At 50.1% G+C, this 18,924-nt stretch overlaps 1 protein-coding gene across 4 annotated transcripts in view; it reads left to right on the top strand.

Annotated features, from left to right (window-relative positions):
* Positions 1–18,924, top strand: part of TRAM2 (translocation associated membrane protein 2) — a 78,362-nt gene that overhangs the window by 20,448 nt on the left and 38,990 nt on the right. Inside the window, exon 1 of one of the 4 annotated variants that reach the window (XM_039529092.1) lies at positions 7,827–8,048. The exons of the other annotated variants lie outside the window; for them this stretch is intronic. Coding sequence (XP_039385026.1) covers positions 7,929–8,048 — 120 coding nt within the window. The 5' untranslated portion in view covers positions 7,827–7,928. Of the gene's footprint in view, positions 1–7,826; positions 8,049–18,924 lie in introns of those variants that run through there. 4 annotated transcript variants of the gene reach the window in all.

The raw sequence follows: 18,924 nt of genomic DNA, 5'->3' as shown, positions 1-18,924 counted from the left end.
TGTCTGAAGTTTTGGATGTGTTGGGCTAACCGATGGGTGCTCAAGAGACAAAATATATCCCCAGAAATGTAATTTGGGCTGCTCTGTCTCACCTGTGGGCAGGGGCGGCTCTACGTGTTTGGCCGCCCCAAGCAGTCATGCAGCGGACCTCGGCATGACTGCAGAGGTCCGCTGGTCCTGCGTGGCTCGGCTGGACCTCGAGCTGCCGCAGTCATGTCTGCGGGAGGTCCAGCCGAGCCTAGGCACCAGCTTGTTTTGCTGGTGCCTAGAGCCGCCCCTGCCTGTGGGGAAACAAAGCCACTGCAGAGCTTTACACCAAACAACTAATGGCAGCTCTGATGCAAATACACTGTCATTCCATTTCCATTGTGGAAAAGGAGAAAAAGGTTCTTTGTCCCTAAACACAACAGTCGCACCTAGAATAGCCAATGAAGGTCCCCGCCTTGATTCAATGTGTCTTTTTTCTGGTTAGAGCAGGCTCAAAAACCAGAAAACAATATTGAGACAAGCTCAGGTTTTAGATTCCATTTTATTTTTGTCTATTTTTGATACGTGCTGTTTGGTTTGGTTTGGTTTTGCAAAACAATCTTCTTTTGGTTGAGAAATTCAGCCGTTCTCAAGCTGACATGTTGGCCCAGCAAAGGAAATGCGAGCGTGACCATGTTGAACAGTTCAGCCAGAGTCGCTCTCAATGAGGAGAAAGGAGGTTTTGCAGGGAGCTCCCCTGCCTCACACAACTTGCCCCTGCGCAACAAGGCTAATGAAATGGAGGGGTGATGGAAATGGGTGTGGCTGCAGCCTAGGGAAGCATGGAGAATCAGCCCAATGGTTAGAGCACTTGCCTAGGGCTTGAGAGCTGGGTTCAATTCCCTTCTCTGCCACAGACTTTTCGTGTGGTCTTAGGCAACTCACTTAGTCTCTCAGTGCCTAAGTTCCCCATCTGTAAATGGAGATAACAGTACAGCCCTACCTCACAGGGGTGTTGAAGATAAATACCTTAGAGTTTAAAGTGCTCCGATACTACTAGAGTGATGGGAGCCAGATGAGTATCTTAAGTATAGCCAGAGGCTGGTGCTTCTCCCTGAGCGTGGAGGGGGAGCATTTTGCTCTCATTGCAGGCAAAGCCAAGGTGGGTGCCTGCAGCCACTGTGAAGGGAGCTTGGAGGTCAGCAAGGGGTGGGAATGTGGGTGGGAACTCAGGAAAGTCACTTAGCCCTACTAGACTCCAGTTGATATTGCTATCGTATCTACTTCACAGTGAGGATCCATAATGTGCGTAAAATCCCCTCTGCTGAAATGTGTAATCTAGTGAAAGTGGGACAAGATGCATGTAAGAGGTCTGCTGTATTCCAGGCCCAGCTGGACCTTCAAACAAAAAGCCAACATGCATATTGTGTGGCAACATTAACTGTCCTCAGCTGGACAAAAGCAAGGAGAGCTGGAGGTAAGCCGGATTCTAGCTTAGCTCTGCTGTCTCTAAATAATGCAGCTACTGATTGATTTTCTGTGCAACGACTGCCGGACACCCCAGAGGGAGTTAATGCATGTGAACCAATTTCATCCCAGCAGGCGTGACTGCGACCCAGTGTTTCTGCCTTAGTTCAGAATATCCTGGCTTTCCTAGATGAGACAGTGCACTCTATTTCAGCTACTTATATAGCTCCCTTTACCCTAATGTCTGCCTTACACTCTAAGTATTTTTCCACACAAGAGCCCTGGGCGTTAGGAAAGCACTGTATCCTGTGTTACAGGTAGGGCACTGTGACACAGAGGCTAAGTGACTTGCCTAAGGTCTCGCACAAAATCAGTGGCAGAGCAGGGACTTGAAAGCTCATGTGCCAAGTACTAGAATCCTGCCCTAACCACTGGACCATCCTTTCTTGTCAGAGAACTGCCTTTATAATTCCCCCTGGGATTCATAGGAGGTTGGTGTCCACCTCCAGCTGGAGACCTGCCCCCCTTTACAGTATTGATATACTTTGTCCTTGTTGCTTGTACGGTGTAAATGGTTCTACCATGCTTTGTGTTAGGCTGGAGTTCACTTCACCAGCATCTTGGTACTGGGGAGACTTTCAGAGGAACAGGTGGGAGCTAGGGACCCATCTCCCCCTGACTTGTAGTAGGAGTTGGGCTGCTTTGAAAATCCTCCCCCTTGTTTATTATTTATGTGTACAGTAACTCCTCACGTAAAGTTGTCCCCGTTAATGTTGTTACGTTGCTGATCAATTAGGGAACTTGCTTGTTTAAAGTTGTGCAATGCTCCCTTCTAACGTCGTTTGGCAGCCGCCTGCTTGCAGGAAGAGCAGCCCGTTGCAGCTAGCTGGTGGGGGCTTGAAACCAGGGTGAACCGGCAGCCCCCTATCAGCTCCCCGCTCCCTTAAGTTCCCTGTGCAGCAGCTGCCTGCAGTTCAGCTGTGTCCCTCCCCCCACTGCCATGTGCTACTCCTGTCCTCTGCCTTGGAGCTACTCCCCTCCCCCTGCTCCTGCACCCCACTTACCCCATCTTCCATAGAGCAGGACTCAGGGGAGGGAGCTTGTAGCAGCCGAGGTCTCAGCAAGCTGATCTAATGAACAAGGCAGTGTACTTAAAGGAAATGTGCATAACTCCCTCCATTCCTGGTGCCTTGCAAAGTGAGAAAGTTAACTCTTGAGGGCTCAGCCAAGTGTTAGTTCATCGTTTAGCAGTAAGGCAAATATCCCACCCTCTGACACCTCCACCTCAACCAAGCTTCACAATCATCATCACTGTGTACCAGTATTAAATTGTTTGTTTAAAACATATACTCTGTATGTGTGTGTGTAATATAGTCTTTTGTCTATATAGCTGCATGTTAACTCTAGGACTGAGGCTCTGGAGTCACAGGTTAACTCTAGGTTAACTCTAGGACACATGTGGCTCTGGAGTCACAGGTTGGCCACCCCTCTACTCGGTGCTGTACTGACACAAAGCAAAAAAGACAGGCCCTATATCTTGACCTGATGTCTATTTAGTTCATTCTAAATGCCTCGTTTTGACTGGAAGATTTCCCAGCTGCATATAACATACTTGGAGGAGAGAGGGGTTTGGAATTATCAATTGGGCACAAAATATTTTGTCTGTTCCTAGCATTAATTGTTGTCAGTTGAAACCTGTTAATCTGGAAGGGGTTATTTCTTTGGTACATGCAGCTAGAGATTGCAATGGGCACATGTTATACACTGGACAAATAAATAAGCTCCCTGCTGATCATCTTCCTATTTTGTCTCAGCATTGATTTTCTCCCACTGGAAGTCTAAATGCAGCATGCCTTCCAGCCTAACAAAGGGTACATTGGATCCCCAAATCACCAGGCCAGCCACTCCGACCCCTGTGTATTTAAAGGGGTGTTGTCACACTACAAATCAGGGGTCTGATTTTCATAGGTGGCCCTACCAACTTCAGGGGGGGGTTGGAGGTCCCCATCACTTCTGAAATGGAGTTCAATATTCTCCTAAATTCCTTTTTGCGACTGCTGCTACTGGCTTTTATTATTCATAATAATGGCACCTGCCACCTCCTCATTCCTTTGCATCCAATTCTAGAAGGAAACGGCAGGGAGTTCATAGCCAAGGCCTGTAGCTCTTTTACCCTGGTTCTGATCCACACAGAAAGACCTGGGCCACTGAGTGGTGGTGGGGCTGAGATTGTTCATGCTGATTTCTCTTTGGCCATGAGAGGGAGCTGCCGTTCAAAGTCACAAAGCAGATCTGTTACAAACGGAGCTCTCTAGAGAATAGCTCAGGATACAGATACATATACCAGTGCAACATTGCTTGCACTGGTATATGATACCATGCCTCTCCTGTGAACAGATGGGAGCCGAGGAAGATAGGTGGTAGCCAATGTGTAACGTGTATGGAGGATGATATGCCTGCCTAACACCTGCAGACTGTGTGTTGTAACCTCACCTTTGGAACCCAGCACTGGTGTCATGGTTGTGATGAAGCTTTAGGTATGCACTGGATTCTAGTGTTAGGATCCAACTCCCCCATGTGTGAATGTCCCCAGGTGCCCTTAAGGGAGTGGATGTCTCCCACATTACTGCCATTTATTATGGATTTTTTGCCATTTAAAAAAATCCTGGTGCTCCTATCGTTTGTAAATCCAAGTACTAGACTCTTGCTTAGGGATGTCGCTGTTGATGTGCATCTGTTTAGACTTATCCAATCATTGAGCTTTCTGCTGGGGTTTCCAACAAGGAGACAATACAGCGGAGTGCTGAGACTCAAAACTTACACACTGCAAACAGTGCCATGTAAATGACAGCTCCTCAGCTGGTGCCAACCAGCATAACCACAGCTGGTCTGTCGTTTTTAAAAAAAAACAACTTCACTATAAGCAGCGGGTTCCTAGAAACAGGATTTGCACATTCCAGTTCAGTTAAACAATGCAGCACTTTCATTCTACACCAGTCTAACCAGTAAAGCAGGGATGGATTTGGGCCCCTCACCCCAAAAGCAAGGGTTGGGAGTGAGGAGCTAGTTGATGTTTTTCTGTACCATGTAGCTTTGATGAAAAATGAATTTTTTTCGCAGAATTTTTTTTTTCTGGTGTGCACTTGAATGCTTGTTCGGTTTTTGAAAAACAGATTTCAAAAATCAGTGCGTATTACGGGTTTGATTTTTATCAACCAAGAAATGTTCAAAGGAATTTCAGTGAAAACAAAAAAGCTACAGTTTTTTTCAGTATTTCCCAGGAAAATGAATTGGTGTTTTTCAGCCAGCTCTGTCGTTCCTGGGTTTCTGAACGCTCCCAAAGCCTGGGCAAGTTCAGAGCTAAGTTTTAGTTAGAACGGAGTGTCACCATGTCCAAGTTCACTCTAAGCAGCTTCCCCTCCACCTCCAGGAGGATACATGTCCGAAAGACAGGCCTGGATTGTCCTGCATTTCTGAATATCCCTGAGTCTATGATTCATGCTCGTTTGCCCCCTCCTTATACCTTCCCTGGCCCTGTCACAGTGAGAGCATAACTGAGCCCCCTGGTCTATCGGCGGTAGTTTCATTCCACTTTTTTTTTAAAAAGGCCTAACATTTTTGGCCGTTGGAAAGAAAACCAACTGGAACGGCTTTTCTTTTAAAAAGCAAACTCTGCCCAGCTCCATATAGGGTCTGGCTGCCACGCCATAGCCCAGGAATGCTGACTCTAACACAGTGCAGCTGATTCGCCAGCTGACTCCCCTGTGAGCTCTTTCCGCCCACTCCAGTTCCCAGCTGCAGACTGAAAGCAAAACACCACCAGCAACGGCCCCTGAACGGAGACCTGATCCTGTGAAACAAGCCCACGTTGAGGCATCTCAGCTCCATTGAGGATCATGACCCTGGGTCTTGATCTTTCTCTCCGGTATTCCAACATAACTCCATGGATTTAGGTGGAGTCAATCTTGTTCTGCCCCGGTGTCTGAATAGAAAATCAGTTCCTCCACCTAGGTGCCTATAGCTTCCCTGTGGATCCTCTTCCTGTGACACTAACGATGAAGTGATGTGGTGGCTGAGATGGACGAGAGAAGAACAAAAGCGCTGCATTACTGGGTCAGACTAATGGTCCATCTAGCCCAGTATCCCGTCACTGCCAGTGCCAGGTGCTTCAGGGGGGAGTGTACCAAACGGAGTAATATTGGAAAAATCCACCCCCTGCCTTCCCCTCCCATCTTCTGGTAGTCAGAGGTTGAGGGTCACCCCAAGCATGGGGTTACATCCCTGATTATTTTGTCTCATAGCCATTGATGGACCTGTCCTCCATGAACTTATCTAGTTCTTTGAACCCATTTATACTTTTGGCTATCACAACATCCCATGGCTATGAGTTCCACAGGTTAATTGTGTTGTTGCATGAAAAAGTATTCCCTCTTGTTTCCCCAGCTCCAGGTTTTATACATGTTTTCCTGATACCCAGTCTAAATGCCCCCACTTTGTTAATTTCACCCCCATTACAACCCCTAGGTACTGACCCAGCAGTTCCTCCCCACCCTTGGTGATGGCACTCTTCAGATTAGACTGTTCTCAAGCCCCTCCTTTAGCAGTCACTTAGACAAGCTATTTTATCTTTTAATCTTTCCTCCTTCATTGGACCCTCCAGCCCCCTCCTCATTTTTCCGAGCAATGTTCAATTCGTCAATATCTTTTTGGCAAGAGAACTGCATCTCCTTAGGTGTTTGCATGGTACTGAGCACAGTGGGGACTGCAATTCTTCCATCAACCTAGTTCAGTCTACAGAAGGGGCCAGGTCAACCTAACTATGCTGGGTAGGACATGATATTTTTCACAGCCCTGAGAGCTGTAGCTAGATTGACCTAAGTTTTAGGTATAGACCAGGCCTTAGTGAAAGAACCTTTGAGCTTCCCGGTTGCTTATTCTAAGCAGCATCCAGTGCTCAGTCTAAACAACACTGTAGGGGTTTTATGGAGAGGAAAGCACAGTCAGTGGCACCAGTTCATCAGGACCTATTAGGGATGTCTGCTTCAGTAGAGCATAAGGCCAGGAATCTGTTCCCTGTGCCGTGTGTGACTGGAGGGGACACTCAATGCTCTAAGTGTCCGGTTTGAAACAACGCAGCTCCTTCAAACCAGCTGGAGCAGTCAGTCCTTCATCCCAGGGCAGAATGGGCCAGATCCTTAGCTGGTGTCAATCAGCATTGTTCCGTTGAAGCCAAAGGAGCTACGCTGACTTACACCAGCAGAGGAGCTGGCCTAGTGTGTTTACTGTGGAGGTCTTTGAGATGACATCTTAAAAACAAAGTGTCTATTTCCAGTTTTTCTAAGCTATTTGCAGTCACCCCTTCCCTGCATGGCATGACCCCAAACTCATCTGCAAGACCCTGCCTGGTCCACATTTAAGTCCCTCTTAATGACCCACTTTTGCCTTGCAGGCTATAGTGAACTGGGTTGACTTGTACGTAAATTGCCTATTGTTGATCCCTCTCCCCGTACCTTTGTCTGCTTGTCGGTCTGTCCTTAGACTGTCAGCTCTTTAGACAGAGCCGACCCCTATTCCGGTGTTTGGAAAGCGCCTTGTACTTTGGGGTGCTGCCATCAATAAATAAGAACGGATATTAATGAGTCCAGGACACTCTGCGAAGAGTTCTGCCCTGGAGACTTTGTCCAGATTATTCTTGTACTCCACATTATCCTCTTTCGGCCTGGCTGCTGCTCTCTACCCCAGAAGCAGCTGCATTCGAATGCTGCTCTGTGTGTATAACTTGTGAAGCACCTTGAATCCTGGCCCCTGAAAGGTGTTCAGAATGTGCTGCATTATTCTTCAATAGCTGTTCGGGTGGATGTTAAAAGGGGAGAAGCCTAGGGCAAGATAATAGGGATGTGAACAGGAAGTCGGTGGGACCTGTGTGGGTTTATTGCCTCTGAAAAATAAAGTCAGAGGGGCCCAATCCTCACTCACAGGCTTTCAGGCTGCTCACATGACTACTGCTCAGCGGGTAAAGGCTGTATGTTTCTAGGACCTCTGGAGGTGGAATAAAGTGGGCCTGGGAGGCAGCATCGCCTCGGCTGCAACTCTGGCGACCTTGCGTCTGTTCCCAGTTCTGCCCTTAGCCTGCTGGGCGATCTTGGGTAAGTCAGTGTCCCGCTCCGTGCCTCAGTTTCCCCGTCTGACAAGCGGGGATGGTGATACTGACCCGCTGGGTGGGTGAAGGGTTGAACAGCGGCAGGCAGCAGTGAAGAAGGGGTGGGTTGAAAGCCGGGGGTAGCGAGCCAGGCGGGGCGGTAAGGAGCCGAGCCCGGCCGGCGGCCAGGCAGCCCCGCGGGCAGGGACGGGTTAAGCGGGCGGGCGGGGGCGGTCGGCGCAGGCGCGGGCCCGGCGCTGCCGAAGTTGTCCGGGCTCCGGGCCGGGAGAAGTTTGCGGCGCTGGGCGGAGGCAGCGGCGGGCGGCCGGGCTGCTCGCTCCGCTCCGCTCCGGCCATGGCCTTCCGCCGGCGGGCCAAGAGCTACCCGCTCTTCAGCCAGGAGTTCCTGATCCACAACCACGCGGACATCGGCTTCTGCCTGGTGCTCTGCGTGCTCATCGCGCTCATGTTCGAGGTGAGAGCGGGGGGCCCTGCCCCCCCCGGCACCCCTCCCGGGGAACCTCCCTGGGACCCTTCCCCGGACTTCGCCCTGTGCACCCTCGGGTGCTGCCCTCACCACCCTGGGACGCTGTTGCACCCCGTCCTGCAGATACACCCCAGGGCCTCGCAGGATACTGCCTGCTGCGCCCCACGGGACCCTATTTCACTTCCTTGGGGGACCCCTTTGCAGCCCTCTACCATGGGGCACTGCACCTCCTCCTGGGGGTATTCCCTATGTCTCTCCAAGGGACCCCAAGGCAGACCCTCCACCTAGGGTGTCCTCCCTGGGACCCCAATGCACTGCACCCCCCGGGGGGTGGATCCCAATGTAACTCCTCTCCAGGGGATCCTACTACCCCACACCCCTATTGGAGGTCTCCAGCAGATCCTTTCCTTGTCAGTGGAAGCAAATTCCCACCTCCCCTGGAGAGTGCACCTTTGCAATGCACCCCTTCAACGTGTGCGGGAGAAGACGACCAACCCCACCGCATCCTGCCTGGGGAGGGAGCCCCAGTGACTCTGCCTTTCGGCACTACCCCCATTGCGCCCATCATGGGGCGCGCCGTGCACTAAGCCCCCCAGGCTCCACCATCCTCCTTTTCCCAGCCCTTTTGTGGGTTAGTTTCCCTCCCCTACACTGCACTTCCTTCCCCGTTTCATTCGCCAGGGATCCTTCCCACTTTTCCTATCCTCTCCCACCCCCATACACAGCCATCAACTCCCCAGGTAATTTCCCCTCTTCCATACCCCCAGCTGCTTCTGCACTCTGTTCACACCCACAACTTGTACCCCTGCAACTTCCAGTCTCCCCAGTACATCCTTCCCTGTCCCCAGTGCCGCCTCCTTCCCCTCCAGTTTGCAATCTCCACTCTCCTCCCCCCTCCACCTCCCACCTCTCTTAGACCTGAATCAGTGCCCACCAGGACCAAGATTTCCCCCTGGCCTCTAGCTGCTGCCCTCCTTGAGTCTGGTTGAGTGTAGGTGGGCGTAAGGGGACACTGACTAGCTACTGCCAGGGGATGGGAGTGCTTGTGGGACCCCTGTCCATGGGGTGGGATAATGCCGCAGTGTCGAGAGATTGGCAGGGTGGCATTGTTCAGTCTCTGTTTGGGCCTGGAGCAAGCAGCGTGATGACAGCCTTGCACTCCTCCTTTGGGGGGTGGAGGAAAAGACACCTGGGGTGAGGCTCTCCCTGAGCTAGAGCTCCGGGAAGGGGGACAGCCGGCTCTGGCCAGTGTTTTCCCCAGGGTTTGGGGAGGAGCTGTCAGATGACATTGGTTTGTGCCCCAGAAGTTGGGGGAGCTGATGAGTGAGGGGAAGTTCTGCCCAAACTGCTCAGCTGGGTGTGGCCGGAGTTGAAGTGGAGCAGCTTTAAGGCAGGGGCTGTGGGGGGACGTGTTGTGATGGGGTCACAACCTTTTGAGGCTTGGTGGGAAACCCTGCAGTGTCCTGTCAGGCTGTGGTGAGCAGGGGAGGTGGCAGTGTGTGGCCACAGCTAGGCCACCTGATGCTGTGATCCTGACAGCCTGCCCTGCTTAGTTAGAGAGCTAAGTGAGGTCATTCCTTGGCTGGGAGACCTCCAAGCAGCGGGTCCGTGCTGCTGGGAATGGTGATGGCGATTCAAATGGAAGGCTAATGCTCAGCCTGATTCAAATGCCCCTGTGCTGCTGGATTTCCCCATCTTTCAGGCGCACTGTGGCCATGAGATGCAGTGTTGGATTTCAGGTGAGGCGCATAACTGAGAGAGTGACTGCTCCTGGACTTCTAAGACCTGTGGTGCTTCCTGCCAGGCTCTGCTGTTGATCTTGGTGTCCTTCCTAAATTCTGATTTGCGGTGTTACATTTACCTAGATTTCCCCCTCTATGCAGTTCTTTGCCTCCTGTCCTCAGTACAGGGCGGATGAATTGCTGGGCTCTGTCAAAGGGACACTATCAGATTTTAAATCTTTTTTTTTTTAATCCCTTATCTAGGTTACTGCTGATATCTTTGATTACCAAAATCAAAAGAAGTTTAAAAATCCAGCCCACTTTTCACCATTTGTGTATCTTGCTCTGAGTTTCCCGCAGCTGTTGTTACTTCTGTGTTTGTTTATAACCAACCCCTTTCTCGCTCTGGATTCTTGTGTGCCAGCACCTGGTTGCAATGTTTGGGGTGCAAACTCTGCAGGGGAATATGTAAATACAGATCAAATGGAGGATTTTTTAAAGAAGTGGAAACATTTCTATAAATAGGGTTCATTTAAAGAAGAAAAATGGCTTTGCCTGTGGAGGGTGAGAGGCAGTGTTGGTGGAGGACGTCTGCCCCTTCTCTTTCCCTGGGAGGAGGAGTTAATGGTGGTGCACCATCCTTTTCCTTTGCCCATAAGCTAGGGATGCCATCTCTGAGGTACAAAAAACTGGGACATTCGGGGTGATCCTGAGTGTGTTACACACAACCAGCTGGCCAGTTTTTGAACCAACACCTAGGATAGTTACATATCTCAAACAGGGACAATCCTGGGAGAATCTGGCCAGGTGGCAACCCTACTATTGAGGTACTGGGGGTTAGGTGTCAGTGGGGGCAGCTGGCCTACCATTTTCCACCACCTCCTTTTGTTCCCGCCTTCCCCAGCGTTGCCCCTTTCCTGGAGGGAGTCGTGATCCTGACCTTAGAGAAATGTCCTGATGGAGGAGAGCAGTGCCCCCTCCCAGGCCACACGGTCCCCAGTGCCCCTTTCCCCATGCTTGGGGCATCTTTCCCGCCACCAACCCCTGAGCTCGCCAGGAACCTTGTTCTCCTGTGTCCAGAGACACCCCAGAAGCCTGAGGTGCTCTCCTGCCTCCCTCCAGCCAGCCCCCACCTGAGGGAACCCCATGAAACCTTAGACACGAGTGTCCACTCCTCCTGTGGGAGGGGGAGTTATTTATCTGCCCCTCCCCAGTACATATGATAACAATGGAACCCCTGGTAGTGGGAGAGAAGCAGATGCTTCGCCTCTCCCAAGCCTGGCATCAGGGCTCTTCCTCCCTGCCCTTAGCAGGGAGAGCAGGCTCCTTGCAGCCCCAGTGCTTTGCACAGAAATGTCAGGAATGTGGAGCTTCCCCCCCACCCCCCTTCCCAGCTTTCTCCTCTCTTTCCTCTCCTCTTTCAGGGGAGGAGACGGGATAGGGAGGGGGCTGAGGATTCCTGCCGAACAACTCAGCCCTTCAGGCTTGCTCCATACATGGAGTCTGGCCAGCCTGGCACCTCAGGGGCGGGCGTGCTTCTGCGGTCAGCCTGAACCATGTGTGTCTGATAGAACCGTGTCCCTCCCAGGCCCCCAGCCGAGTGCCACGTTTCAGGGCAAATGGAGACGAGATGGAAGGTGGTCGTGGGGCGGAGAACTCATCGGAGAAGCGGGAAACCCGTTTCCTTAATTAAAAAAAACAAACCAAAACCAAAAAAAGACTGTTTCTCCCTTCCTTTCATTGCAATGCACTGAATGAACAAGTAGTTTTCAGTACATAGAAATCTTAGTGTCTTTAAAGGAAACATCTAAATTAGAGCCAGAAAGGCCAGCTGGCTGGGGTATAAATTCCAAAACCACATGCAAATGCTGCAGAGTTGGACACACCGGCTGCAAGTTTCAGAGTTGTACTTTGAAAACAAAACAAAACAATATAAAACAAGCAGTGACTTTGACCTGGAGGGAGTTTTGTCTCCCACTAACACAGCAGGCCGAGGGTTTTCCTTTTATTGTTGCTGGTGGTCACTTTACCGAACTTTCTTTCTTTAGGGCTCTGTCTACACTGGCACTTTTGTCAATATAACTTTGCCAATGTGGACAGTGCTATGTCTGCGGGAGAGCATTTTCCGACGACATGGCTACTGCTGCTTGTTGGAGATGGTTTAATTATGTCCTTGGGAGATCTCTCTCCCATCAGCATAGAGAGGCTACACAGGAGATCTTTCAGCGGTACTCCTCTGCTGCTCTAAGCTGTCTAGTGTAGACATGGCCTTAGCCTCAGGGCTGCGTGCGGAATAAGCTCGTCTGGGCTCTCTTTAGGAAAAACGGATTGATTTTTTTGCACAGTTGGAAGATGACGGCTTGACAGTCCTGGTGACGGGACTTGTCTGTGCTGGTATTTTCATTAATGTCCCACCATTGCGGCTGCACTAGGCAGAATCCTTGTGTAAACAGGGCATTGTTACCATCTAGACCACAGAAGAAAATTGTTAGAAGAACCTAAATGACGCTTTTGAGAGAGAAGGTGGGTGAGGTAATATCTGTTATTGGACCAATATTCTGTTGGTGAGAAAGATGAGCTTTTGAGCTCCACACAGCTTCTTCAGGCCTGGGAAAGGTACTCTGAGCTTCTCTGCTTAAATACAAGATGGAACAGATTGTTTAGCATCAGTAGTTAGCGCACATTCTAAGGAACCATTGAAGGTGAAGTAGCCCATTAATACATCTGCAGTCGTAGGAGAAAAAGCGGGGTTAGTGGGTTACAGATTGTTATAGTAAGCTCTAAATCCATGATTTTCAGTGTTTAGTGGAGTTATGAATTTAAGCTCCCAGGCTTGAGATTGGAAAGTGTGCAGGTTTCGTTCAAGGATGCGGACTGATAGGTCAGATGTAGCGCGATCGCTCTGTGTAAAGTGGTCACCCACAGCTGCTGGGGTGTTTGTCTTTTATCGTTTTCCTGTGTGAGTTCATTCAACGTAGGTGCCTTCGATAATTTTACTCCCTCATCTAGACCTGCCCTGAGACAACAGAGTAATAAAAACACCCGTGTCCTCTCTACACTGGAGCTGCAACAACGGAGGAGAATCAAAGAAGGTTAGTGTAGGGACAGCCCAGGCAGAGTCAGTATTAGAGTAAAGGAGACCTGACGGGACAAAAATGGTTTTATTTTATTTTATTTTATTTTTTTGATGTATAGAGAGAATTTGAAGTGTGTTTTGTGCTGGAAATGCTGACCTTGTATCCCCTGCTTTCTCCTCCACCCTCTAGAAGGTTCTGTGGATGTCTGGAGAACTTGAAAGATTAGGACGTGTGACATACCATGCAAATGAAACCTGCTTAAGTGGGAAGGGAAGAGAGGGTCACAACAAACCTACTCTCCACCTTCGCCTGTCCCAGTGACCTCACACCGTCCAGATCTCCGTTCACTTCTTCTCTTCAACTTCTCCCCTTTTACTGCTGCCTTTCATAGTTCACGTATGCTGTGGTCCCCGCACCCTTGAGCTGTGCCTGCACATACGGCAGCATGTAGAATGCAGGCACTACTTGTGTATCTACGTGTCACAATGAAAGGCTCCAGCAACAGGGAGCTGCTGGGGCCTTTTCCCACGGCAGGAAAAGACTCTGGCAGTGGGGCAGTATCCTGAAAAATAGCAGCGTAGAGGTGGGAGGCACTGCTTGGGCATGTAGGTAGATACGCTGGAAGTTCACACGCGTATGGCATTCTTCTTGCTTATGCCATGTCTCGCCTTCTAAACTGCTATTTATAGGCCTTCTAGCTGGGAGTGCAGTGTCCGTACTCTACACGCCTCTGTAAGTGTAGACGTACTTTTAGAAAGTCATTTTTTGACCCCAGCTGCCTCTTACCTTTATACCCTTAACGTATGAACCCACCAAATGCAGCATGCACAGGCAGCACCTCCAGTTCCTGTCTTGCATCCTGGGTCCCCTGGCTCTCCATGTCCCACTGCAACTGCTGTCACAGAGGTTTCTAATGGCCTCTTCCTGGCCAGGGGCGTCCTCAGACGCTGGTCCAGGCTCCTAAACTGCCGCCTTTGGCTGCATCAGTCATTTCCCCCCTCTTGACGTCTTGTCCTCCCTTGGCTTTTGTTGTGGCTCTCTTGGTTCTCCTCCGACCTCTCTGATCGGAGTCTCTTTTTGTGGGTGCTTCTCCCCCTTCCCACTCTGGTGAGGTGCCTCAGGGCTCTGCCTCGCTTTACAGCCTCTCCTTGTGAGATTTGATCAGTGATCTTTGCCGGAATGATGTCTCTCTCCACTCCTGCCCTCCCCCCTCGCTCCTGCCCTGTGTCTCTGCCTATCTCTGACAATTCCGGCATCCCTGACTGGTGATCTCTTTCCAAAGCTGCCTTTATCCCTCCTCTCCTCCCCCCAGTCTTGATCATCATCGTTGCTCAGACCCACAACCCGGGTATCCCCTTTGACTCCTTGTTTCCTTTCTCACCCCGCACAGGCATGCTGCTTCCATGTCCTGCCACTTGCTGTTCCATGTGTCTGACGAAGTGGGTATTCACCCACAAAAGCTCATGCTCCAATACGTCTGTTAGGCTATAAGGTGCCACAGGACTCTTTGCTGCTTTTACAGATCCAGACTAACATGGCTACCCCTCTGATTCGTGCTGCTCCATGACATTTCTAAGATCCGCCCTACGTCCGCTAGCGTCGGAGACTGTTTGCACGGTGGAGTCACTTCACCAGGGATGGGTGAATGCAAGCCGCAGGGGCTTTGAGCTGCCTTTGGGCCATGTGTTAGGCCTTCCTCAGGCTGGTGTGGAGCTCAGAGAGCATCATCTACAGAGCCCTTCTAGACTGTAGTGGCCAGAGCTCAGATCAAAGCGGAGAGTCTCAAGCTCTCTCCTAGGCCGCATCGCTAGATGCTGCCCTCAGCTGGTGAAAGGTTTGGCACTCCTGCTGTCTGGCAATACAGACGTGGAGAGGCTGAAGGAAATGTCAGAACCTGCCTCACAATAGACCATTTCCTGTAGGGAAGGATTTCTCTGGGCTCCCAGGCACTCTCCGTGTGACTGTGACTTAACCATTTCCTTCCAAATCTGCAGCTGGCACACTTCTGACCTAGACAGCCGCCGTTGTGTGTTGTCAGCTCACAGGTGGTGAGCTACTATCCGGCCGCAGTCCTTGCTGCCCTAAAGCTTGTTGTGTAGCTCTGTGCTGCTTAGGCTTCAGCTGGAGTATTGTGTCCAGTTGTGGGCACCACATTTCAGGAAAGATGGGGACAAATTGGAGAAAGGCCAGAGAAGAGCAACAAAAATAATTAAAGGTCTAGAAACCATGACCTATGAGAGAAGATTGAAAACATTTAGTATGTTTAGCATGGAGAAGAGAAGACTGAGGGGGACATGAGAACAGTTTTCAAGTATGTAAAATGTTGTTACAAGGAGGAGGGAGAAAAATTTTTCTCCCTAACCTCTGAGGTTAGGACGAGAAGCAATGGGCTTAAATTGAAGCAAGGGAGGTTTATGTTGGACATTAGGGAAAAAGTTCCTAACTGTCAGGGTGATTAAGCACTGGAACAAATTGCCTACGGAGGTTGTGGAATCTCTGTCATTGGAGGTTTTTAAGAGCAGGTTAGACCAGTTGTCCTCAGCCTAGTTACCACTGTGGGCTGCATATGCAGCTCTCTGTGTTATGTGGGCCGCATCCACACAATATATATACTACCTGTGTGGCCCTGAGGATGGCACATGGGCCGCTGCTGCATGCTGACTGGACTGCAAGCGGGCCATAGGTTGAGAACCACTGGCTTAGACAAACCTCTGTCAGGGATGGTCGAGTTATTACTTAGTCCTGCCATGAGGGCAGGGGACTGGACTAGATGCCTCTCGAGGTCCCTTCCAGTCCTACACTACTATGATTCTATGAACATGGTGGCTAATACAACTCTGAACAGCTGCACAGCATTTCACACACAAAGTACTGAGAGTATCAACTTCTTAGGGCCTGACCCTGCAACTCCTCTTCACACACTCAGCTTCTATTGACTTCAGTGGGAAATCCCTGTGCAGAGAGCGCTTTGTAACCAGGGCCCTGCCTTGGCAGGTCAGACTAGTGCCCTCTGTAGCCTGGTATTCTGTCTTGGACAGTGGGCAGTCGCCAGATGGCGAAGAAGAACAGTGCAGCACTTAGAGCTCTAGCCTAGGAGTGGGGAGATCTGAGGCCTTGGCTACACTGGCACTTTACAGCGCTGCAACTTTCTTTCTCAGGGGTGTGAAAAAACGCCCCCTGAGCACAGCAAGTTACAGCGCTGTAAAGCGCCAGTGTAAACAGTGCCCCAGCGCTGGGAGCGCGGCTCCCAGCGCTGTAAGCTAATCCCCACGGGGAGGTGGAGTACGTGCAGCGCCGGGAGAGCTCTGTCCCAGCGCTGGCGCGGCGACTACACTCGCACTTCAAAGCGCTGCCGCGGGAGCGCTCCCGTGGCAGTGCTTTTCGGCTGCAAGTGTAGCCATACCCTGAGTTCAAGTCTCTGTTCCACAACAAGGTTTGTGTAACTCATTTAGCCTCTCTGTGCCTCTGTTTCCCATCTAAAATGGGGATAATAGCGCTTCCCCCACCTCACAGGGGTGTTGCAAGGACAAATACATTAAAAAGTGAGGCACTCTGTGACAGGAGCCTTGTAAGTCCCTTGCTAGGGAGATGCCTTTGAAACTGGACTGGACACAATGCTGTGCAATGTACTATAGGGAGACCCTTCCCAAATTCACAGTCCATTTTGGTAAATTTCAAGTCACGGCATTTTTAAAATTTCATGGTTTTAGATATTAAATTTTAGTGTTGTCACCAAGCACGAATATGTATTAAAAAAATATAACCATGTAAAGCCCTTAAAAACCAACAAGGAGTCTGGTGGCACCTTACGGGGGGAGGGATAGCTCAGTGGTTTGAGCATTGGCCTGCTAAACCCAGGGTTGTGAGTTCAATCCTTGAGGGGGCCATTTGGGGATTTAGTTGGGGATCGCTCTTGTGTTGAGCAGGGGGTTGGACTAGATGACCTCCTGAAGTCCCTTCCAACCCTGACAGTCTATGATAAAGACTAACAGATTTATTTGGGCATAAGCTTTCTTGGGTAAATAAACCCAAGAAGTGAGGTTTTTTACTCACAAAAGCTTATGCCCAAATAAATCTGTTAGTCTTTAAGATGCCACCAGACTCCTTGTTGTTTTTGTGGATACAGACTAACACAGCTACCCCCGATACATGTAAAGCCCTTAAGTCAGCATTTCCCAAAAGGGGATTGCAAGGCTATTGTGGCAGGGCCATGGTATTGCCACTTCTGCGTTACTTTCAGAGCTGGGCAGGCAGAGAGCGGCGGCTGCTGGCCAGGTGCCCAGCTCTGAAGGCAGAGCCGCCACCAGCAGCAGTGCAGAAGTAAGAGTGCCATGGTATGCTTTCGCCACCTTTATTTCTGCGCTGCAGCCTGCAGTGGTGCTGCCTTCTGAGCTGTGCCCCTGGCTAGCACCCGCCACTTTCTGGCCACCCAGTTGTGAAGGCAGTGGAGAAGTATGGGTAGCAATACTGTGACACCTCTTTTCCCGCCCCCCCGGCACCCTCCCCCCACACCCACACAATAGCCAGATTTCATGGGAGGGAGAGATCAGTTTCATGATCTGTGCCATGTTTTTCATGGCTGTGAATTCAGTAGGACCCTAACTATAGTGAACAGTCTTGTCTTGGCAGTGAGATGGAGCACGTGATCTACTATACGCTTCTCCATCTGTCGCTTCTAGGATGAAGGCTGATGTGATGACAGTATTGTTTTATGCTGAACCCAGTTTCAGTCCCCTCTTAATTCATATTGGAGCTGGTTCCCGTCCAGACCGATGGTGTGAAAGTTGTAGTTAGTGTGAGAGTCAGAAAGCAGCGCTCGATTTTCTACAGCTCCTGGCCTCTTTGGCGAAGCCGTCTAAATGGGATTCTACTTCTGACCTGTCCAGCGTCAGTGCAGGAAGCTACAGGCCAGACCACGCTTTGAAAAGACATGCTTGCTCATTCTAAAAGTAAATCTAAGTGATGGCAAAGAATCACTTCCACTATTTTACTGATTAAAATTACCCCATATTTAAATTAAAATAAGTTCTCTTCACCCAAGCCTCGAATTGCTTTTATTTCACTGGCACTTTACTGAGGAGGTCAGTATCATTATCCACATTTTACAGATGGGGAAACTGAGGCACGGGGGGATGATGTGACTTGCCCAGGGTCACCCAACAGGCTAGTGGCAGAGCTGGGAATCGAACCCCTATTTCCTGAGTCCCGGTCCAGGGCCCTCTCTTCTGGCTTGCAGAGCTGTAGACATTTATGGTAATAAAATCTTGCTGACTTGTGTTAAATTCCTATTTGTTTCAAACAGTTCAGATAAGCTTGTTGCTAAAGCACACTTGGGAGGTGCAGCAGTGCTACTTTGTATAACCTGTACTCACTAAACTTGGAAACTTCCCCCCGTCCCTGTGCCTTGAAAGTAGGTGGTTTTAGTTAGTCAAAACCAAAAGCACATCTGGATTCTAGGGTCACCACACAGCTCGGTGGGAGGAGAGATGAAACTATTTTACCCAGAGCCAATAAAGGTCACGTTGTGATGCTTTTTCCTGTATTCTTGTTCCCATCCTTGTTTCGGACGTTCACCGCTGTCATGGTCCTGAATCCTGATCTCCCAAATATGACCCTGCCAAGGGGAGGAGGCTGACAAATGAGCTCCTGTTTCCAGACTAATACTAAATATACTCTGCCCTATTATAGCACCCTCCACGAAAAGCTCTTAAAACGCCGTACAAATAGTAACGAATGAAGCCTCACAGTAGCCCTTTGTTGTAGGGTAGTGTGTCATTTGTGTCATTTGATGGACAGGGAAACCGGGGAACACGGAGGTGAAGGGACCTGGCCAAGGTTGCAGAGTTTGTGGCGAAGCTGGGGTTAGAACCTAGATCTCCTAGTGCGGTGGGGATAAATATAAGGGGAATGTGTGGTAGACGAACTGTTGTCTGTTAAAATAGGCAGGTATCTTTGGACAGTGTGTTTGAATCAGATGCTAAAAAACCCCCTTCCGTTTTATCCTTGAGCCTCTGCGTTCAAATCTGGGAGTCTAAATTATGTGCAGGTCCTATTCTGATGCATCTG

This window comes from Mauremys reevesii, linkage group 3, assembly GCF_016161935.1.
Source record: "Mauremys reevesii isolate NIE-2019 linkage group 3, ASM1616193v1, whole genome shotgun sequence".
In the NCBI taxonomy this organism is placed as follows: Eukaryota; Metazoa; Chordata; order Testudines; family Geoemydidae; genus Mauremys; species Mauremys reevesii.
This window is presented reverse-complemented; position numbering and strand designations above follow the sequence as displayed.